The sequence below is a fragment of the Carex rostrata genome, chromosome 5 (assembly GCF_964058835.1).
Source record: "Carex rostrata chromosome 5, lpCarRost1.2, whole genome shotgun sequence".
NCBI classification, from domain to species: domain Eukaryota; kingdom Viridiplantae; phylum Streptophyta; class Magnoliopsida; order Poales; family Cyperaceae; genus Carex; species Carex rostrata.
Window position 1 is genome coordinate 9,732,496 of NC_135922.1, and position 20,039 is coordinate 9,752,534.

General features: G+C 35.7%; 3 protein-coding genes and 1 pseudogene across 4 annotated transcripts; 2 read left to right on the forward strand and 2 right to left on the reverse strand.

Annotated features, from left to right (window-relative positions):
* The first annotated feature begins 280 nt into the window (after window positions 1–280).
* Window positions 281–2,374, forward strand: LOC144554826 (uncharacterized). Of its 2 annotated transcripts, none has more exons than XM_078303175.1 (2): window positions 281–1,047; window positions 2,087–2,374. In XM_078303175.1, exons 1-2 carry the CDS (start codon window positions 367–369, stop codon window positions 2,225–2,227), a joined length of 822 nt encoding a protein of 273 aa, XP_078159301.1. In that variant the 5' UTR covers window positions 281–366; the 3' UTR covers window positions 2,228–2,374. The 2 variants fall into 2 exon arrangements, with proteins under 2 accessions (XP_078159301.1, XP_078159300.1); XM_078303174.1 differs by having other exon boundaries at window positions 283–1,047; window positions 2,084–2,374.
* Window positions 2,375–4,749: 2,375 nt separating this feature from the next.
* LOC144554550 (uncharacterized) lies at window positions 4,750–15,788 on the forward strand. The gene is made up of 2 exons (XM_078302865.1): window positions 4,750–8,095; window positions 15,708–15,788. Exon 1 carries the CDS (start codon window positions 4,765–4,767, stop codon window positions 8,080–8,082), a length of 3,318 nt encoding a protein of 1,105 aa, XP_078158991.1. The 5' UTR covers window positions 4,750–4,764; the 3' UTR covers window positions 8,083–8,095; window positions 15,708–15,788.
* Window positions 13,029–14,119, reverse strand: LOC144553822 (uncharacterized; annotated as a pseudogene).
* Window positions 15,789–16,844: 1,056 nt separating the features above from the next.
* Window positions 16,845–19,226, reverse strand: LOC144554245 (glycosyltransferase BC10-like). Its single transcript, XM_078302563.1, has 2 exons — window positions 18,303–19,226; window positions 16,845–17,625 (listed from the first exon to the last, which is right to left on the reverse strand). The coding sequence occupies exons 1-2, from the start codon at window positions 18,834–18,836 to the stop codon at window positions 16,984–16,986; spliced, it is 1,176 nt and encodes a 391-aa protein (XP_078158689.1). The 5' UTR covers window positions 18,837–19,226; the 3' UTR covers window positions 16,845–16,983.
* Between the last annotated feature and the right edge of the window lie 813 nt (window positions 19,227–20,039).

Genomic DNA, 20,039 nt, shown 5'->3' on the forward strand with positions numbered 1-20,039 from the left:
AGTAGTAAAATGAAGTAGAAATACTTTGTGAGTTAAACAAAGTTTCGATAAATTTATATATCAGTAGAAGTTCGAGTCCATATCCTCAGCATTAAAGCACCGTATAAGTTTATCTCCTAGCCGACCGATAAAGAACGTTCTCTTCAAGATTGGTGCTAATGTTCTACAAACGGATTGGATCTAAACTTAAACGGTGTGTTCTTGCAGAGGATATGAATTCAGGAATTACTTCTCTCTGTTTATTATGAAAGAATCCAAAAAAGAAATGAACAAAGCACGTCTCTTTGTTCTCTTCTTCACTCTTAATATTTTGATGTGATAAACAAAACAACACACAAATCTGATTCAATCGACAAGAGAGATAGTATGACAGAGGTTGTTGATCTAGACGAGTGGGAGGTGCTGAGTTGCAACAATTCCTCTTGCAAAGATGAATTTGAGGAGAATGATTTCACCTACTTGGATTATTTCTCCAAGGATCAGGATCTGGAGCAAAGAGGTGAGATTTCTAGTGTTACTTGTGATGAACATGAACGGGATTCAATTGGTGAATTAGGGTTTGGAGAGATGGAGGTTCTACATGAGTTCTATTTGAATCAAATCGACGATGGAATTGTTAATTTAGAGGGCGAAATTAACAGTCTATTTCCTTTTCAAGGAATCGATAATTCGGATTCGGTTTTTTCAAGTGAATCAAAGGGTGAACAAAATGGAGATTGTTCAAATTGTTCCAATGATAGTTCCTTAAAATTAGGGAAAGATTTAGATGAACAAAGCATTTCCCTTGATGAAAACAAACCCGAGAGTACTGAAAACCAAATTAGCAAGGTTCAAGATGGATCGAAGGGAGAGGTATTGTTGGCATGGTGGAAAGTACCGGTAGAAGTGATGAAATACTGTGTATTTGGAGTAAGGCCGGTTTGGTTGATTTCTATGGCAATGGGGTTTTTAGGGTTTTTGATGTTTAGTAGGAGTTACTACTCGTACAAGATGAAGCAGAAAGACAGTAAAACCAGATTACCAGTGGAGGTTCGTTTCGATGAGAAGGTTAGTTCTAATTTCTTTTGCTTCTTTTTTGTAATTTAGGTTATTTCAATTTTTCAATTCTTGCATTTTTTTTATTGCACTTTAATTGGTTTGAAGTATTGGATGCCATTTTGGTTTCAGTAGTAATATATGATTTGTTTCAATTAGTAGAACATTCCATCTAATGTTAACTACCATAAGAGTAGATATGTCAATTTTAATGGCCTTTTTACAAAATTTTCCATACATTACTTTTTTGTAATTTTCCATACATTACTTTTTCAATTTTTCAATTCTTGCATTTATAATTCAGTTCAATAAATTCAAAGTGTTGGATGTCAGTATTTGTTTTGGTAGCAAGTAATATATGATTTGTTTCATTTAGGAGAACAAATCAAATGTTATTAAATGTTATTATGTTAACTACCATAAGAGTAGATATGTCAATTTTAAAGGGCCATTTTGCAAAATTTTGCAATGGTTCTTTTCTTTCTTACCAACTAACAAAATGTTCCTCTGTGCATTGGTTTGGTAAGGTTAGATTCTTATCAATAACTCTTGTGCAAGCTATTCTAACCAAGTCATGTTTACTTCATAATCAATAATTTGAATTAATTGCCACCAAAGTTATTCTAGCACATAAACAGGGGTGTTCATTTGATATGGTTTCATTTGGTTTAAATTACTTTAGCTTTTTATAGTTGATTCGGTTTAATCTCTCATATTTCAGTTCGACCGATTTATGTCATGATATTTATTTCTATGATATTTAAATGTATTTGTGTCTATATTAAGTTTTTACCTTTTGAAATTTAATCTCTCATATTTCAGTTCAACCAAACAAACCAAAATTTACTTTGTTTTTTTCTGGTCTGGTTGTTATTCGGTTGAACAATATAATTAGGTTGGTTTGGTTAGATTTTGAAAACCAAATAAAATTTTGGTTTGACTATTTTAATTTGATTTTAATCAAACCCGGCCATTTGAACAGTCCTACGCAGAAATACTTTTTATGAAGAGGAATTTCTCCTAATTTCATGTTTTTCATGGTAAATAGCAGAGAGATGTGGTACAGACAAGAGCAGCACGGTTGAACAAAGTGGTGAGCTTTGTTAGGCCGGATCCGATTCTACAAACTCCGTATCCGGCTTTCGGTGTAACTCCTTTCCCTGCAATGAGCAGCTTTCAGTGGGCCCCATGAGTCTCTCCTCTTCTTCTTTTTTTCAACTCTTGAATTTTAATTTGAGATTACAGGGGTTAAAAGTATTATACGCACAAAATAATTGCGGGATATATTCGATTGTATATATGATATAGGTTTCTGAATGTATCTTGCTCTTTGAAGTAATAGAGTTGTGTCTAGATTAAACTTTCAATTTTCAAATGTTGTCAATTTAAATGAAAATAATTTGATAATTTCTAGCATTTGCAGTATAAATTAATCAGAAATTTGGATGCATTAAACAAAACTTGTACACTATCAAACTATCATGTCCATGGTACCTTCAAATTAAACTGCAATCTAGTATTTCAAGAGGATTCAAAGTTTCAGCTGAAATTTAAAGAAGGGAGAATTTCATATATCCCACTCAAAAGTATCAATATTACGTATTCTCCCTCTAAAATCAGTAATTACATATTTATCCTTTAAAATGGTTGAAACTCACATATTTATCCAATCCATCATATTTAACAATAATTTTATATAAATTCCCATTTTACCCTTCTTGTTTTCTTCCCTCTCCTCTTAAGTTCGATGAGAGAAGGCCATTCTCCTTCTAAGAAGAAAATAAGAAAAGAGGGAGTAAGGAGATTGATTGGATATCATCAAAGAATAAGGCTAACAAAGACCTCATGGTATGAGAATGTACTGCAAAACATGGATCATTTTGACCAGTTAGCTCCAAAAAATGCTCAGTTATTAATAATTTCATTTACTTGATATACTATACTAAATCTGTCATTTGACAGATAACTCCAATTAAGTTATTTTATTAAACAAGCAGTTCCGTATGGTATGTAAAAATTTTGCAGTAAAATTCATTAAATGTGTTGTATTGTAATTTCAGTGGATTTTCAACCACATTATTGGTTTGCTTTCTTTTTTTTTTTTCTTTTTTTTTTTTACTTTCATATAACCGATTTTAGTTCAGAGGAAATGATTTGAGAAGAATATTGAGTAAATCCAGACCAGCTTAAAATTCAATTTGTTGATGCACAGAGGTAAAAAGAAAATTGATTATATCTTCAATTATTTGCTGAAATTAACAAACGGAAAGCTCCAAAGCCTTGTTATTTACATTAATAAAATGGAGGTGAGAGAGTTTATATAAAGTTACATTTTATGGAGAGAAGACGAGAAAGGAAAAGAGGAGAGAAAGAAAAGAGTATAATGGTTAATGGTTACTGTATCCAGAAAAATAATAAAAATATTCTAAAAAAATACAAAATTTAGTCTGTAATTACATTTTTATATATAAATCATGTTCAAACAGTTACTGTTTGAACTTTGAAAATAAAAATATGAATTCATAAATCACCATAGCGGCATATAGGGGTGGCAACGAGCTGTTAACGAGTTAGCTAGGTCACACTCGAACTCGGCTTGTTGGTGTATCAAGCTGAGCAAGCGAGTTTGGATTTCAGGTCACGAGTTAAAACTATTGCTCAAGACCGACTCGTGGCTTGTCCGAGCGAGCCGAGCTAGCTCGTTACTAACTTGGCAGATTTATAAATTTGTATATTTTCTTTCTTGCTATATCTTAAATTTTCATAACATATTTTATCAATTATGGCTAAAACAAAATAATATTTATATGACTAATTATTGAGAAATATTCTTAATTCAATTGTAATTAAACAAATCAACTAAATTCATACATACAAATATATCAAAATCCTAAATTCATACAAACATATTCACAGAATAAATTTATGCATACCAAATCAAACAAATTCATACAAATTAACTTAATTACTTATAATTAATTCACACATATTCCATACAAAATTATCAAATTAACCTTAAACACAGTCCAAAGTGCAATTGCCATAACATTAGCTATAACATTCATACATCATAATATATCCAATCTGAAGTGAATGGATCCGATCATCCGATTATACTATTAAACTATGTATATTAAATAGCTAGTTAACGACCGAACTGGCTCGTGCCGAGCCAGACCAAACTCAAACTCATTAATTCTGGCTCGAGTATGTAGCGAGCGAGCTAATTTTAACTCGATCCACTAACGAACGAGCCGTTATCAATCGAGTCACGAGCGAATACCAAGCGAGCCACGAGCTTTTTTGCCCGTCCTAGCGGCATAGCCTCACTCAAGCTTTCTATTTATTAAAAAAACAAAAATTGAAATTTCTGTAAATGAATTATACATCTTTTTGAGAGCATTAAATGAAGTATCTTCCTATAAAATTGTTCCCCAAAACCCTTCTCTCCCCGCATTATATGCTCCAAGGTAAAAGAATATTTCGGTTTAGATCCAGACCGTCCGATCAGAATCCGGACCAATTCGGCCCGAGATGAAATGCTCAGGTCCCTTTAATATTCGTACTTAAACAGATCTGACGGTTCGGATCTAAACTCAAAACTTGAGGTAACTCAGGTGAAATGAATTCTCTCCTTTTCCCAGCGACTCTCTCGCGCCTCAACCTAAAACCCTTCTCTCTCTCTCTCTCTCTCTCTCTCTCTCTCTCTCCCCCTCTACAGCAACAACCATGGCCTTGTACCGCCACCTCATCCGCCGCCTCCGCCACATCCAAATCCACCCCGAAATCCCCTCCCCATCACTCCCTCTCCGCCTCATCCCAGTCCGCTTCTTCGCCTTCTCCTCAGCAGAGGAGGCTGCCGCTGAGCGACGACGTCGTAAGCGCCGCCTCCGCATCGAACCACCTCTCCATGCTCTCCGATCCCCTTCATATCCCTCAACCCCTCGTGATCCCCGCCTTCCCGACTCCACGTCTGCTCTCGTTGGTCCTCGCCTCTCCCTTCACAACCGCGTTCAGTCCCTTTTACGCTCGGGGGACCTCGACTCGGCTTCCTCCCTTGCCAGGCACCACACCTTCCAGCTTCGTCCCCGTCCCACTGTCTTCACTTGCAATGCTGTGTCGGCCTCATTCCACCGGCATGGCCGTCTTGACGACTCCATTGCTCTCTTCCACTTCTTCTTTCGTCAGAACAACATCATCCCTAATGTGGTCTCTTACAACATCCTGATCAATGCATTGTGTGATTCGAAGCGGGTTGATGAGGCTCTGGAGATTTACAAAGAGATCCTTGAATCCGCACCGTTCTCTCCTTCTCCGGTCACGTACAAGCACTTGACAAAGGGGCTGGTTGATGCTGACAGAATTCAGGAGGCGGTTGATCTATTGCGGGAGATGCTGAATCGAGGACATGGAGCAGATTCCATGGTGTATAACAACTTGATCAAGGGGTACTTGGATAGGGATAATTGGGAGAAGGCACGTGAACTGTTCGATGAATTGGCTGAGAGGTGTTTGGTGTATGATGGTGCTGTGCACGCCACGTTCATGGAGGCGTATTGGAAGAAAGAGATGGATAAAGAGGCAATGGAGAATTATCAATCTTTGTTGGATAGAAAGTTCAAAATGAGCCCGGCCACATGCAACGTGTTAATCCAGACTTTGCTTGACCATGGTAAGAAAGACGAGGCACTGACGCTTTGGGAAGACATGTTAGACAACCATAAACCACCCGGTAACTTGGCAATCAATACAGAGACTTATAATATAATGGTTAACCAATGTTTTAAAGAGGGGAGGTTTAAAGATGCCATTGATGTGTTTCACAAGCCTCCATGCAAACCATTGATGATGGATGTTGGTTGCTTTAACAACATTATTGGGAAACTTTGTGAGAATGGTTTGATAGAGGATGCAGAGAAGCTGTTTGAGGAAATGGATAAGAAGTCGGTATTGCCTGATGTGTGGACCTTTACATATTTGGTTGATGGGTTTCTTAAAGAAGGGAAGACAGATGATGCATTGAGGTATTACAAGCTTTCTCTTGGTAGTAATGAGAAGAACAGCTTATTTCTTGGCATTGGTGACAGTAATAACACCATCTCATCTGATAACAATTCAATTTCTCCTGATTCTGGCGATAATAGGAGCAGTGGTGAGAATACATTGGGTACTGGTCAGAATAATAATAGTTTTTTCCTAGGGTCTAGTTGGAATAATGGGCCCAAGTTAAATGTGCAGTTTTTCAATAAACTCTTTGTGGGACTGGTGAAGGATGGTAGAATAAAGGATGCCTTGGAGGTGTATGAGAAAATGCCAGAGAAGGAGATTAAGCCAAATGAAGAGAGTTACAAAACCCTGGTGAATGCATTGTGTAAGGAAGGTGACTTGGATCGAGCACGAGATTTGATGCGAGAGATGGTACGAAATGGTGTGGTTGCTGGTAAGGATTTCAAGGAATTAGTATTAGAAGTGTTTAAAGAAGCAGGAAGAGGTGATGAGATTGAGTCAGTGTTTCAAGAGAAGGTGATTTCGACTGGCCCAGTTCTTGGCCAGGCTGGTTTCAGTGGGCCCACTCAAGCCCGTACTGGTCCATGGAGAGGCTCCCCTAGACCCAATGCAGGTGTTCCTCAAACCCAAGCCGGTTTTAACCCACCTCAGAGACAACCCCAATTCAACACATCTGAAAGGCAGCCCCAATTCAACCCTCCTCTAAGGCAACCCCAATTCAACTCACCTCAAATGCAACCCCAATTCAACCCATCTGAAAGGCAGCCCCAATTCAACCCACCTCAAATGCAACCCCAATTCCACCCACCTCAAAGGCAACCCCAATTTAACCCACCTTCTGAAAGGCAACCCCAATTCAACCCACCTCAATCGCAACCCCAATTCAACCTGCCTCAAAGGCAGCCCGAATTCAAACCACCTCAAATGCAACCTTATATCAACCCACCTCAAGGGCAATCCCAATTCTACCCACCTCAAACACAACCCCAATTCATCCCACCTCAAATGCAACCCCAATTCAACCCAGCTCAAGGGCAACCCGAATTCAGATCACCTCAAATGCAAGCCCAATTCAACCCACCTCAAACACAACCATATATCAACCCATATCAAAGGCAATCCAATTTTATTCCATCTCAATCGCCACCAAATTTTGGTACGGTTCAAAGGCAACCCCAATTCAACTCACCTCAACCGCAACCCCAATTCAACCCACCTCAAACACAACCCCAATTCAACCCACAAATGCAACCTTATAACAACCCAGCTCAAAGGCAATCCGATTTCATTCCACCTCAATCGCCTCCGAATTTTGGTACGGCTCAAAGGCAACCACAATTCAACCCACCTCAATCACCACCAAATTTTGGTACAGCTCAAAGGCAACCTGGTGAAGGTCCTGTTCAAGGTAACCATGAATTTAGACCACAAAATCCACAAGTTCCATTTGGTGGTGCTAGTGCCCAATCAGGGTTTAATCAAGCTGTAAACGGGTTTGGATCCTCTCAAGCTAACCCCGATAGTACTTTGCCCCGACCAGGATTTGGTCACTCACAAGTCCAGAACGGGTTCGGTCCTACACCTGGTCAAACCGGTTTTAGGTCCAAGCAGAGTCAATCCGGGTTTGGCATCCGTAATGGTCAAAGTGGAACAGGGTATAATCAGGGTCCATCCGGGTTTAGCAATCAGGGTCAACCCGGGTTTGCATATGGTGGCCAAAATGAATTTCAGTCTAATCAGAGTCAACCCAGGGTTGGGTCTAATCGGGGCCAACCCAGGTATGATGCATATAACAATCAAAATGGATACGGGTCAAATCATGGCCAACCCCAACCTGGGTACAATGGTCAAAGTGGATACGGGTCTAAACAGGGTCAATTCAGTACCAGTGGTAATGACAGTGGATCAAGCTTTGCTTCACTGCAGAGGGATTCAACTGGGCAAGAGAGATTTAACACACCTCAAAACAAATCCCAGGAGCAGCCTTCAGATTTTGAGTCCCAACCCGACCCGGTGGCAATCGGGTCGCGACATTATTGAACTGCATTGTAAGGTGAGGTTTTCATGATTGAATGAATGTAACTCTTTATAGTAAAGAGATCTGTTTTGTGCTCTTTTGTAGTTTTTGATAATACGAAATTATTATTTATTATTTGCAGAAATAGAGTAAAAGTGTTAGAAGAGTTGAAATGTTATTTGGATTATGCAGAAATTAGGGATAAATTGAGAATTCACAGTAAATAGGCAAAGTGATTTTTCTGGGAATACCTTAGTGTTTCTTAATTCAATGGAAACCTGGGAAATTTCAATTCTACTTTTTAATTACTTGCAATTTGATTTTGCTCAAGTTTTCTTCAAATTAGTAAATGATGGGTTTGAATTTGTACATATTTGGAAGTTTAGCTGAATAGTCTACCATACAGTACTAATTTTGTTTGAATAATAATGGAATGTATGCACTGATTTCCATTGAAATCATAGCAACTATGAAACAGGTACCTAAATGGTACCTATGACACAGTGCAGTACCAGTACAGCTTATATGTTCTTACTTCTTACAAAATAGCCCTTCTAAACATCCAAAAACTAAAGTCTAAACCTGCAGCTACACATACTCAAAATATAGCTAATGTAATAACAGATGCAAATTCACCAAAACATAGGCAACATGTAAAACTAGAAATCTAAGCTCCAATTTTCTGGTTCTTCTTCACTTGAGCACTTTGCAATTAAGTTTTGATTAGACTTGCCTTTCTGTACATCTGATCTGATCCAATGCACAATATTTTCAGTTAATATCTGGTTTGCATAAGCATTACGGTGCATCTACAAGCACCAAATTTGAATTTAAAACTGATATTTTAAACCCTTTGCAAGGAACCAAAACTGCATGGACCAAGAGAAATGGCTGAATATAGTTTAATTTTAGTACCATTAATGTTTTTGGATTGAGGCTATGGTACTTTTCAAAGCTTGAATTGGTTCGTGCTATGGATCTATATCTCTATTTTCGGAGTTCAAACAGTCGATCCTGATCCGACTTTAGTGCTATGGGTGGAAGGTGCTATATATCTATCCCATCTTCAATTGAGTTTTGATTGTGGAAAGCCAAGCACTAAAGGCTCCGATCCTGCTAACCAGAGAGAAGAAAAGAAAAAAAAGAATCTAATGGAATGATAAATTGTGCTCAAATATTTAGTGTCTAGAGAAGACCACAAGGCCCTTCAAAATTAACTTAGAAAACTATGACTTTGTGAGTAGGGGTGAAAACAGAGCGAATTCGGAGTGGATAATGCTAATATCATATCCGTATCCACCTTTCAATTAGCGGATACGAATAGTAAATGGATGTTCAAATTTAAAACTAAATCCGCCTTAAATGAATATGGATATGGATACGAATCGGATAATCTACGGATATGGATACATATTCGAATGTGGATACAATACAAATAATTGTCGGATAATTGAGTTATATGAATTTTAAATACAAATACTAATTAAGAAAAACAAATTTATGAAGAAGAAACAAAAGCCTTAAAATAAATTTATCTCTTTTCAAAGTTGACTCTGCAGCAACTATTCTCTCATCATTAAAGTTTTTTGTTCCTTTATGATCTTTTTTTTGGAAAAATAGGCATAAGCTCTTCCATTAGAATAATATGCAAAATACAAATATTCAAAAACATACAACCATTTGCAAGTAAAAAGTAAAGTCTAGCACAAACAAACTTCAGGAACTAAGTGCGTCTAACCTTAGACATTAACAGAGGGTTACTCACATAAGGAAAACCCCATTTATTACATAGACTCGTGTATGCTCAGAAAAACAAAGGGAAAATGCATAACAGCCAAGTGAGTCAGTCATTCATCAGAACGGGTACCAGTGGTACCAGTGGTACATGTGGCATAGGTGGTAGAATAGCAAGCACCGGGGAGAGGGATTGTAGCGGCACCATATCCAAGTCTTCGGGCATCCACTCAGCAGTAAATGGCCTCACAGTTCGTTTTTTGTAGCCTGTCCAATAATCCAGCAAAGAGCATATAAGTAAAAGCATATTTCTAATGGTAGGAACAGGAGTATTATCAAAACAGATAGCATTTCGTGTTCGCCAAACACACCAACATATGGCACTAAGCACCATCAACATAGCTTCTTTTTGCTTAGGGTTTAGAGTGTGAGCTAAATGAAGGATTTGTTCTAAAGAAGTCCAATCCCCATAGAAGTTTTGAAATTTGCCCATCCAGAACCAAATTTGTGCAACATATGGACATTTCAGAAAAAGGTGCAAGGTGGATTCTATTGCACAGTTACAAAAGAGGCATGTGGGATCGCCTTGCCATTTTCTTCTAGTAAGGACCTCTTTGGTAAGAATTTTATTTTGAAACAGTAACCACATAAAAATTTGTATTTTCAAGGGAATTGGTACCAACCACCACATATTAGCAAAAGAAATATTTACACCTCGAAATGCAAGAAAGTTATATAAAGAAGCAGTGGTAAATTGTTGTTTGGCATCCCATTTCCATTGAGGACAATCAGCTGTGTCACTCAACGAATAGGAGGACATGAGAGTAGTTAATTCAAACCATTCTAAAAGGAGGATGCCATGTAAGGACCTCCTAAAAGTAACAAGAGTTCCTTGAGCAGTAAGAGCATGATTAACAGTAATAGATTTGTTAGAGCAAAGTTCAAATAGTTGAGGATAAGTGATTGCTAAAGGACAGGCAGAGTGCCAAGTATCAAGCCAAAATCGAATTGTTTGGCCATCTCCAACCTGAAAAGTACAGCTCAGCTGTCCAATATGTTGTAATTTGCAAACTTCTCTCTAAAAATGTGACAATTTTGCAAGTGGGGTAGAGACATGATATTTAACTTGTATTAATTGTTTCCATAAACCAGTATAGTGGGGATGAATCATTTTCCACCACCATTTAAGAAGTAAAGCTATATTCATGAGATGCAAATTTTTAACACCTAAACCGTTCCTTTATGATCTAATTTGAATAAGAAAAAAGAATACGAATAAGAAAATGAAAATCAACAACTAATGGAAAAAAGAGAGATGAAATTGATTATTGGGCCCATATTGTTATTCCTAAACAGAGACCCAAGATGAGAATTCAAAAATTTTGCTGTCCAATGTAATCAGGATTTTTTTTGTTCTACAAGAGAGAGAACGATAAGCAATTATGTTTATATATATCGACCGCCTTGCGTGCATGTAGCGTGTTGGCAGCCTGTAGAGGAGAGACGTGATATACGAAGTGATTTCCAGTATCCGGTGTGCTTGATACATTGAAATTATCCGGATCTGAATCCGTTTAATTCGAACGGGTTTCTAGCGAATTCGGGGTGGATAATTCATATCCGTTTTCAATAAAATTGGTCACCTTTTCCAATTTACCAATCAAATTGTTCCTAAACAGCTGATTATATTTTCAATCAGCAAATTTGGAATTCTGCATTTTAATGAAAATTTTATCTGCACTAAATATATATTTTCGGTAGCATCTATTGTGCTTCATTTTTATTAGAGCCATAGAAATTAAAGCATTGCTGAATTTTTGACATGATACATCAGAACAAGATAAAATGGGGAAAAAAAAAGGAATTACAATTGAGGTGAACTAAAAAGAGAGAGGTCATCAGCTAAAACAACGGGGCAAACTAAAATGCAAAGATAGATAGTGGTCCTTTTGTGCCAAATTTACTGTGCTTTGAGATTCGTGCAGAAAAGATTTGAACAGTACTCATTTTTCACATATCAATTCGAAGTTGAGATATCTCAGGGACGCGAATTTCTATTTCAGGAGGTGCTCAGAGAGCGCAAAGATTATCTCTTTCCTTGCTTGATTACGATACGAGTTCATTAAAATGAAATCGTATCGCAATCAAGCAATTTAATTTGAAGCTACCATTGTCTTAAGCATTGGAAGTATAAAATACGAATAACAAGAAATCAATTTTCATTGTTGTGTTTGAGAAAGAAAGAAAAAAAATATAATAATTCTTTATTTATTCACAACCACAAAAATAACTAGACTTATGATTTTCCTTGAAAATCAAATGGATATTACAGTTGCTTGATTTACTCAGTATCGTCAGAATCGTATGTGGCACAAAGTGCCTGAGGTCATTTAATTGGTGTGGTATTGTTGTTCTCTTCTACATGCTTCTTGGTTTCTGATAGGCTGTTTGGTGTAGGACCCAAGCACATTTTTTTATAAAAGTTGTCACCTGCTGTGTTTGGCTTCATTACAAATTTTGGCATAATCACAGTAGAGCCCGCTTGAGTTCCTACCGTACCAGAGCTTAACCATGAGAAATGGTAGCTATTGGAACAATGTGGTGGTAACTGGTATGTGTATAAGACAACCTGGTGTGGTACAAATTATAAACCAGTGTTGAACTCATAATGACCTAACAGGTACTGGTATCAAGGTTTTGTTGCTGTATTAGCCAGGTTTACAAAGAATTTTAGCAGTTCACACTTCATACCCAGTGCTAATAACCTAATCAGTATGTGCCAAAATACAATCAAGATTTGTTATCAGTATGTGAACTATATATCACGGTGCTCTATTATAAACTAAAACAACACGTTGCTCCTAATTTGATTTATCCTAATTGATTTCTGATACACCAAACGATAAAAAAGATTCTCTCTAAATTTACTATACTCCTTCAGGCCCAGATAACAATTTTTTAACTATTTTGTTGTCCATCTAATACAAAAACCAAGAATTCCTTCATCAAATACAGATTAACAGCAGGTAGCTCTTTGTAAGAGACCTTTGCTATAGCAGGAGAACAAAGCATGAGAAAGATGGATAATAAGATAAATAATGAACATACCTGTACCCTTTGTTAAAGAATCAGTTGGATTACCAAGTGAGGAGCTCTTTGACTGCATTGAAGTTAGATATAAATATAAACTGTAGTTACTGTACACAACAACAAAAAAGAAGTCGTACCAGTAGATTTAATTTATAAACAATTTGTGTGATAACCGGACAACCTGACTGGTACAAACTGTATGGAAACAACTCGAAAATAATGCTACCTTCAAAGGTAAAGTAAAAGATGAGGGTCCCGCATCAGTATCAAAATTGTCGTCCTCCTCGATACGTCTAACATAGTCCTTTGATTTCTACATTAAGCACAATTTTTTTTATTAGAAACATAAAATAACTAACAAATAGAGGAACAAAACAAAATAGAAAAAGAATGCTGGAAGAAACCCATACTTGGAAAACAATGGATTTAATCAAGGTCTCATGTTGTTCATCAATCCAACTCTTCAATTGCATTTTACTCCTGTCAAGGAGAGGAGTTGTGATGAAAAAATTAAAAGATTATACTTTGTGTTAAAATCGACAATTGGGATCTCAAGATAAGAAAAAATGAACTAGTTGAAAATCCTTTTCCTGGGAAGAGCGGTTCAAAGTCTCCAACATATCCTCAAAGCTCACAGTTGCATGCCTTGACTGTACATCACACCCAAAAGAACAAAGTTCAAAAAATGAATTAAACAAATCTTAAATTTTTAATTTTATAAAACTAACACAGTTTATTGTAGACACAAAAAAAAAAAAAAAATCCTTGCATAGACCTCATTTCTTCTAAAGCGGCAAGTCTATTCATATCTTTTTTCGAATCGAGAGCTTTGTTTTCTAGTGATTTCATTGCATCTCCCATTTCTTCTGCTTCTCTCTTCCTTTTTTTCTTTTTCTGCAGCTTCCTCTTGATCACGCCAAGGCTCGAAATTGCGAGATGTACCTGATTCCACAATGTAATCTGAATTCTGCGGATCTGTCTTGAATGTGATCTCGGCTGAGCACTTTGTGCATGTCAAATAGAACCGAAATATTTGAATTCCTAGGTACATCTGCAATTTAAAAAAAAATGTTTATATGATGATTACACAATTAACAATAAAAGAATTTTCATAGCACATTGAAGAAAAGAACTCAGTGATTTATGTGTGCATTAACTCTCCAGAATTTACCAGTACCCACTGAAACTAGGAATAATAAAGAACTATAACAGTTCAGTTACCAGATTTAGTTCCATTTTACCATGAATAAGATCAATATGCACATACTCTTAGCAACTACATTTTGGAGAGTTGGTGTCATGTTCAAGTTCTAAGAATAGTCAATTTACATTCAAGTACATAACTAAAGCTAATGAAAGAGCCATACTCTGAATCAGGGGGCAATCATAGAAAAACAATTTCCTTGAGAATAGTATGGGGTCCAATCATAGAATTTTTTTTGAAAAATTTGGGGATCAATTTTAGATTACAAATAGCATTTTTGCTTAAAATAAATAAAAATATGGCATGCAAGTTTTGAAAAAAAAATTATCCCGGTTTTAGATTTGTGAATCTGCCTCTGCTCTGAATAAGTAAATCAGTGAAATTATACTCAAGCCAGTAACTAAATTGAATGCTCCATAGCTTAATCAGCTCATACAATTTGCATGTAATTCACAACATTTTCAATTATATTCTGGCAAATACTCAGAATTGAATCTATCCAATAGAATACTATTGTTAGCCATTGGTTCAATAAATGCCATGCAAATTAACATAAAATTCAAGTGTTATTTGTCTTGTTGATGCTAGGAACTAAGTAGTAAGATGGGAACAATTTTAAAAAACAAAAAATTTAAGTTATTTAATGATTGTTATTCAAAAAATTTTCTCAAAATAGATACATTTTTTTATAAATTAAATGTACTAGAAGAATCACAATGTTTTCTGTATTACCTAGAAGTGACTTTTAAACCGGGATCAATAACTCAGAATACAAGCATTTTTATTTTTTTTCCAATAACTCATTAAAAAATATATTAATTTTCTTACAGCTGCAAAAAATCCGGCATGAAAAATGTTGATCCGGATTATTTGTAACAGTCTTTCTAATAAATCAAATTATATAGTATTCCATCTATTTTGAAAAAAAAATATAAAACATTTCTAATATTTCAATACAAAATAAAAATAAATTATAAATATTTTCTTTTTTTTGAAACCGCAAAAATTTTTGCTGTTTGAAATTTCAAAACCGTAAACAAAATTTGCAGTAATTCAGTCTAAAACTGCAAAAAAAATTTGCAGTTTGGATATATTTCGAAATCACGCGAAAAGTTGGATAGTTTCTGAAATTTTATATTTTTTTTTATATCAATAAAAATTTCGGAACAGGGATACAGCAAACTGGAGGTGAACTGGGGCAACTTTTTCGTTGATTAGTCTTTTAAAATGCTCCATTGATCAAGACAATAATATACGATTAAAATTTGGAGGTACAGTGGACCCTCCTTATCTAAAAAATAACAAAAAAACTATAAAACATGAAAAATTTGGTCTCCAAGTACCTTTTCATATAAAAATCGTATTGAATGATTCGAATCAACTATTTGAAATTTTAAAATAAAAATATGGATCCATAGTATGGAGTATGGACTGATCCGCACTTAGCAAAGTACCAAAGTTCCAGAGAATCACTCGCTGAATATAGTCAAATTTTAGTACTTTTAACATTTTTTTATTTTTTTTTTCGTGCAGTAATCATGATCATCGAACGAAATGCTTGCTTGATTATTTTTCTTTAGCTCTGTTTTGTGACTTGAAATTTGCTCATTTTTTGTGTAGGGTTTATAGAGAAATAAGTAACAAAGGTTATTCATTCATATAATGTGGTACAGTTGGAATAGACAGGCGATTGGTATTGTACATTTGTATCTAAGTTGATAAAAATCATGCTCTAAATAGCACACTATAAGACCACTATTGTATTTTTTAATCATAAAAACTATGACGCTATCTGTGCTATAGTGACATTATATGGACATAGTGCTGTATTTTTAGTCATTCTGCTATGATGTGATAAATACTATTTAAACTTTTGTATAAAACACAACAAAATATGAACATTCAGTTTATGTTTCAAGTAGTATGTACACTAAATAGTTTCAATATATATCAGTACGTCATATCAGTAGCAAACATGAAACTAATGCATCTTAAATCACTAGTCAATATTACCATTAGAAAAAAAACAATTTTTAAAGTGACTTAATAAATAGTAAAACAATTCAAAACATATAAAATTTGGTCTCTAAGCATATTTTAATATAGATATTACATTTAACAGTTTAGATCGACTTTTAAGACTTTGAAAATTGAAAAATGACTTAGTCGTACGAGACCTCATGAAGAATTATCGATTTGATATTAATCAACCTCTATATATAAAAAATATATAATTAGGCTACCTACTTTGAGATATTCGATATCATTGCATATATTATAATTCAAGTATTCTAACATCTTGATTGAACTTCCTATGAAGCAATTGGAAATGTAGGTAAACAAAAGTCTGGTAAGAATTGGTTTTCATGTTGTTCAACTGGAAATGATTACCTTGCCTTGAATATTTTCTTAGCAACCAAGACAACATTCTCCATTACAGCATGCACTGGAGGTGTCCATTCTATTAAGTATATGTGATTCAATAAATATGTTTTTGAACGATTTGTATGAACAAAAAGAATATTCTTATACCCAAATAATTTCAAAATTTAGCCCCACCTATACAAATATATATTCCATCCTTGCAAAACCTTGCAAGTTGTGAAGGCATGTTCTGAGAATATCCACCAAACTATTTCTATATCAGATAAAATACTAAACATCCGGTAGTCACTAGCTGGATATAAAAAAAAAAAGGATAAAATACTAAAACTTAAAAAAAAAATAGACAAGGAGCAAAAAGAAAAAAAAAAAAAGTTATCAAAGATTCCTTCCTATCAATATCTTTTTCACTGGTCCAAATGAATGAGTCTCTCTATTCACAAAGAATTAGTTATCCCATAAAGGTCCCTCAAAAACTAAGAAATAAACAAGGGCATTATAAAAAATTCCTATGTCAAAATTCCAATACAGTTGAGGTCATATTCATCAATGGCTCGAGTGCGCTCGGTGCGAACTTTCGTGCAAACAGGTAGCAAACCGTGGTCGGCCTCCCGTTATACATGCAACCCGTGCCGTTATTCCTGATTGACAGTATAAACTTTTCAGTGACATTGATAGCTCCGTATCGGGCCGGGTGGGGCCCACCCCTCGACCAATCAACCCAAGTCACAGTGCGGTTCGAGTTCAATTCCCCGTAAAACTTGTGTAGAAAAGTCGGTATGTAGTGCTCGTCTGGGTAGCATGATGGCCGGCAATGCTTTCTAAAAAGAGAATAATACTTAAAATCGGCCAAAACATTTATTGCTAATTCACGGTTAAGTTCGAACCACTCGGAACCCTTACGCCATTGGTTAAGAGTGATGTGTGGGGCCATGCGACGGTTGTACCGGCCCTCACATTGTGGGGTCGGTATGAAGTATGATTCAACGTAGCTTTGTACTGAGTTGATGAGGTACTCATAAACTGTCGGGAAGTTGAAAACCGGGATGCACGATTCGGAGAGAAGCACGAAACGCTCGTTTGAGAAGTCGAGGAGTGCATTTGCTAATAACCGCTTCTCAGCATCTACTAGAGATACTGATCCCCATGATACCTCCTGAAAATTCAAAAATTAATAAACAGATTGTCAGATAACACAAATCTTATATCCTCAAATACATCAAATATGAAAATGACCTTAATGATTGCATTAATTTTTTGAGGTTTGGTGAGAAATTAAATACTTTTTAGCAGAAATTCATGCAAAGAATGTTGGCTAGACTGGAATATTATTACCTGTAACTAATTATTTTGAATAGTTCTTGACTTGAATTTTTTTTTTCCTATGACAACTCATCCATTCTTAGCACAAGAAATGAATATGACAGTTTTTCTGACAGCTCAAATTATTCTCATAAGAAGAACACACCATGTAGCATGTTTCTTTTATGTGGGGACCACATGCCAGGTGTTATTTTTGAAATTTCAGCATGCTTAGGCATGTTGAAATGCAATCTCTTATCACAATTCAAAGTTCCAAGTTTGTCACCAAATATGACTACTAAATAAAATGAATTTCTAAATTAATAAAGGAAGTTATATTTGAGACTTACCAAACATTTGAGTTATATCTAAACCTAGCTTGAATGATACCCAAAAATACCTTATAGATGTCATTAAATTCCAAGTATTTTAGAAAACTTAAGTTTTACTATATTAAAAACCCTACTAATTAGCAATGTAAAATTGCAATTAAACCAATAAAAAAAGTAAAAACATAACAACAAAACGCACCTCACTCGGTATCTGACGACCATAGAATGCCGAATCCTTCGACACATTGAGTTTATAATCCGGCAAAGTGTGCACATAAACTGAAAAAAGACCATTATGCCCCTTGAAGAAACGGTCCCACAGCGGAGCAAACGGCAGCGGCCCCCTTGTCATGAACAAGAAGGCCACCTTAGGCACCCGATTAAACGGAAACTCCTCCATTTTCGGCACGAGAGATGCTCTCCAGTTCAACTGTTGATCCGTCATCGAATGCATCAAATTCGAGGGTTTCACAAAACTTTTGAAATCCATGCAATCCTTTTCACCGCAAGTGGAAGTGTACATGGTAGAAGGGAAGAAGAGGTCGGTTTGCGAATTGTAATACCGGCCGAAATGTGCACTAATTGCGAGACCAATTACCAAACCAGCCATGAAAATTACTAAAATTGTTACCAGTTTTACCAGTCCGATCGACCAGTCTTTTCTCGGTGAAGGCGGGAAGTAATCAGGGATTTCTTCCTGAGATTTCAGCATCGGTTTCATATCTCCCCACATGTTTCAAATTGGGATTTAAGTAAAACCCAAATTGGAATTCTGGGTTAAGTAATAATAACTGAGGTAAAGGGATCTAAAAGTAGATAAACTTAGATCTGGAATTAGAAACAAACCTAACCAGATAGATACAAGGAAACACTCAGAAAACCCAGCACTGGTCTCAAATCAGAGAACCAGGATGGATTTAAGCCTCTTTAAACTCACCAATAATGAACAAAAATGGTTCCAAATTAAGGCCAAAGGACACCAAAGGGGTTGACCCAAATCCTAATCCGACACCAGAGAACTCGATTTGAGTTTGCAGAGTATAAAATCAAACCAGCGATGATGCAGTAGCGATAAAGTTGAAGCCTTTTATCTCTCTATTTGGTTTTTTTTTTTTATGTGGGGGAGGTGAGAGAGAACAAGGGTTATATGTAGAAGAACTGGAGAAGAGAAAAAGACAGAAGAGGGACCGATTCGTAAAAGAAACGCGTAAGTGAAATGAAATAATAATTTAAAGAAGAGAATTTAATTTTGCGGTTTACGTGTTTCCTTCATTCACTCGGCTGAATTAGTATCACCTAAGGTAACAGAATATTTACTTTTAGATCTGGACCGTCAAATTAGAATCCGCACAATTATTAAAGCACACCCGTGCGTTTACCTATGGCCGGATTGGCCTATATTCTTATCTGACGGTCGTGATCCAAACATAAAAATTCTATTACCTCAGAGGATATGGATTCCACTTGGCCAGCTTTCTTCGCTATCATACGGTGCACTTCAGACTGAGAGAGAGAGAGAGAGACCAGCGAGGAAAAGCTTAGGCCTATCATTTAATGCATACACCAATTCAAATTTAATCCCCATTGATTGACCAAGTGGATGTTAATATATGGCCTAGTTGTTTCAACTCAAAATTTAAAAATTGTAACGTAAAACAAATATAAATTAGAGTGGAAACTGATTTAAAAGGTACTAATAAAAATATGATGTTTGATATATTTGACTTTGTAATATAGAAGCACAAGTGACTTTTTAATAATAAAAATATTAGTCTAATAAAATTTTTACTACTTTGAATCATAATAAGTATAGTAAATATTAATCAATGATAGATTATTGATATTTCTATCTAACTTTATTCATCATTTTCTTGAAATTTTTTTTTTATCGAACATAAATTAAAATAGATTAGTAGATTGAAGATTGAATTGATAC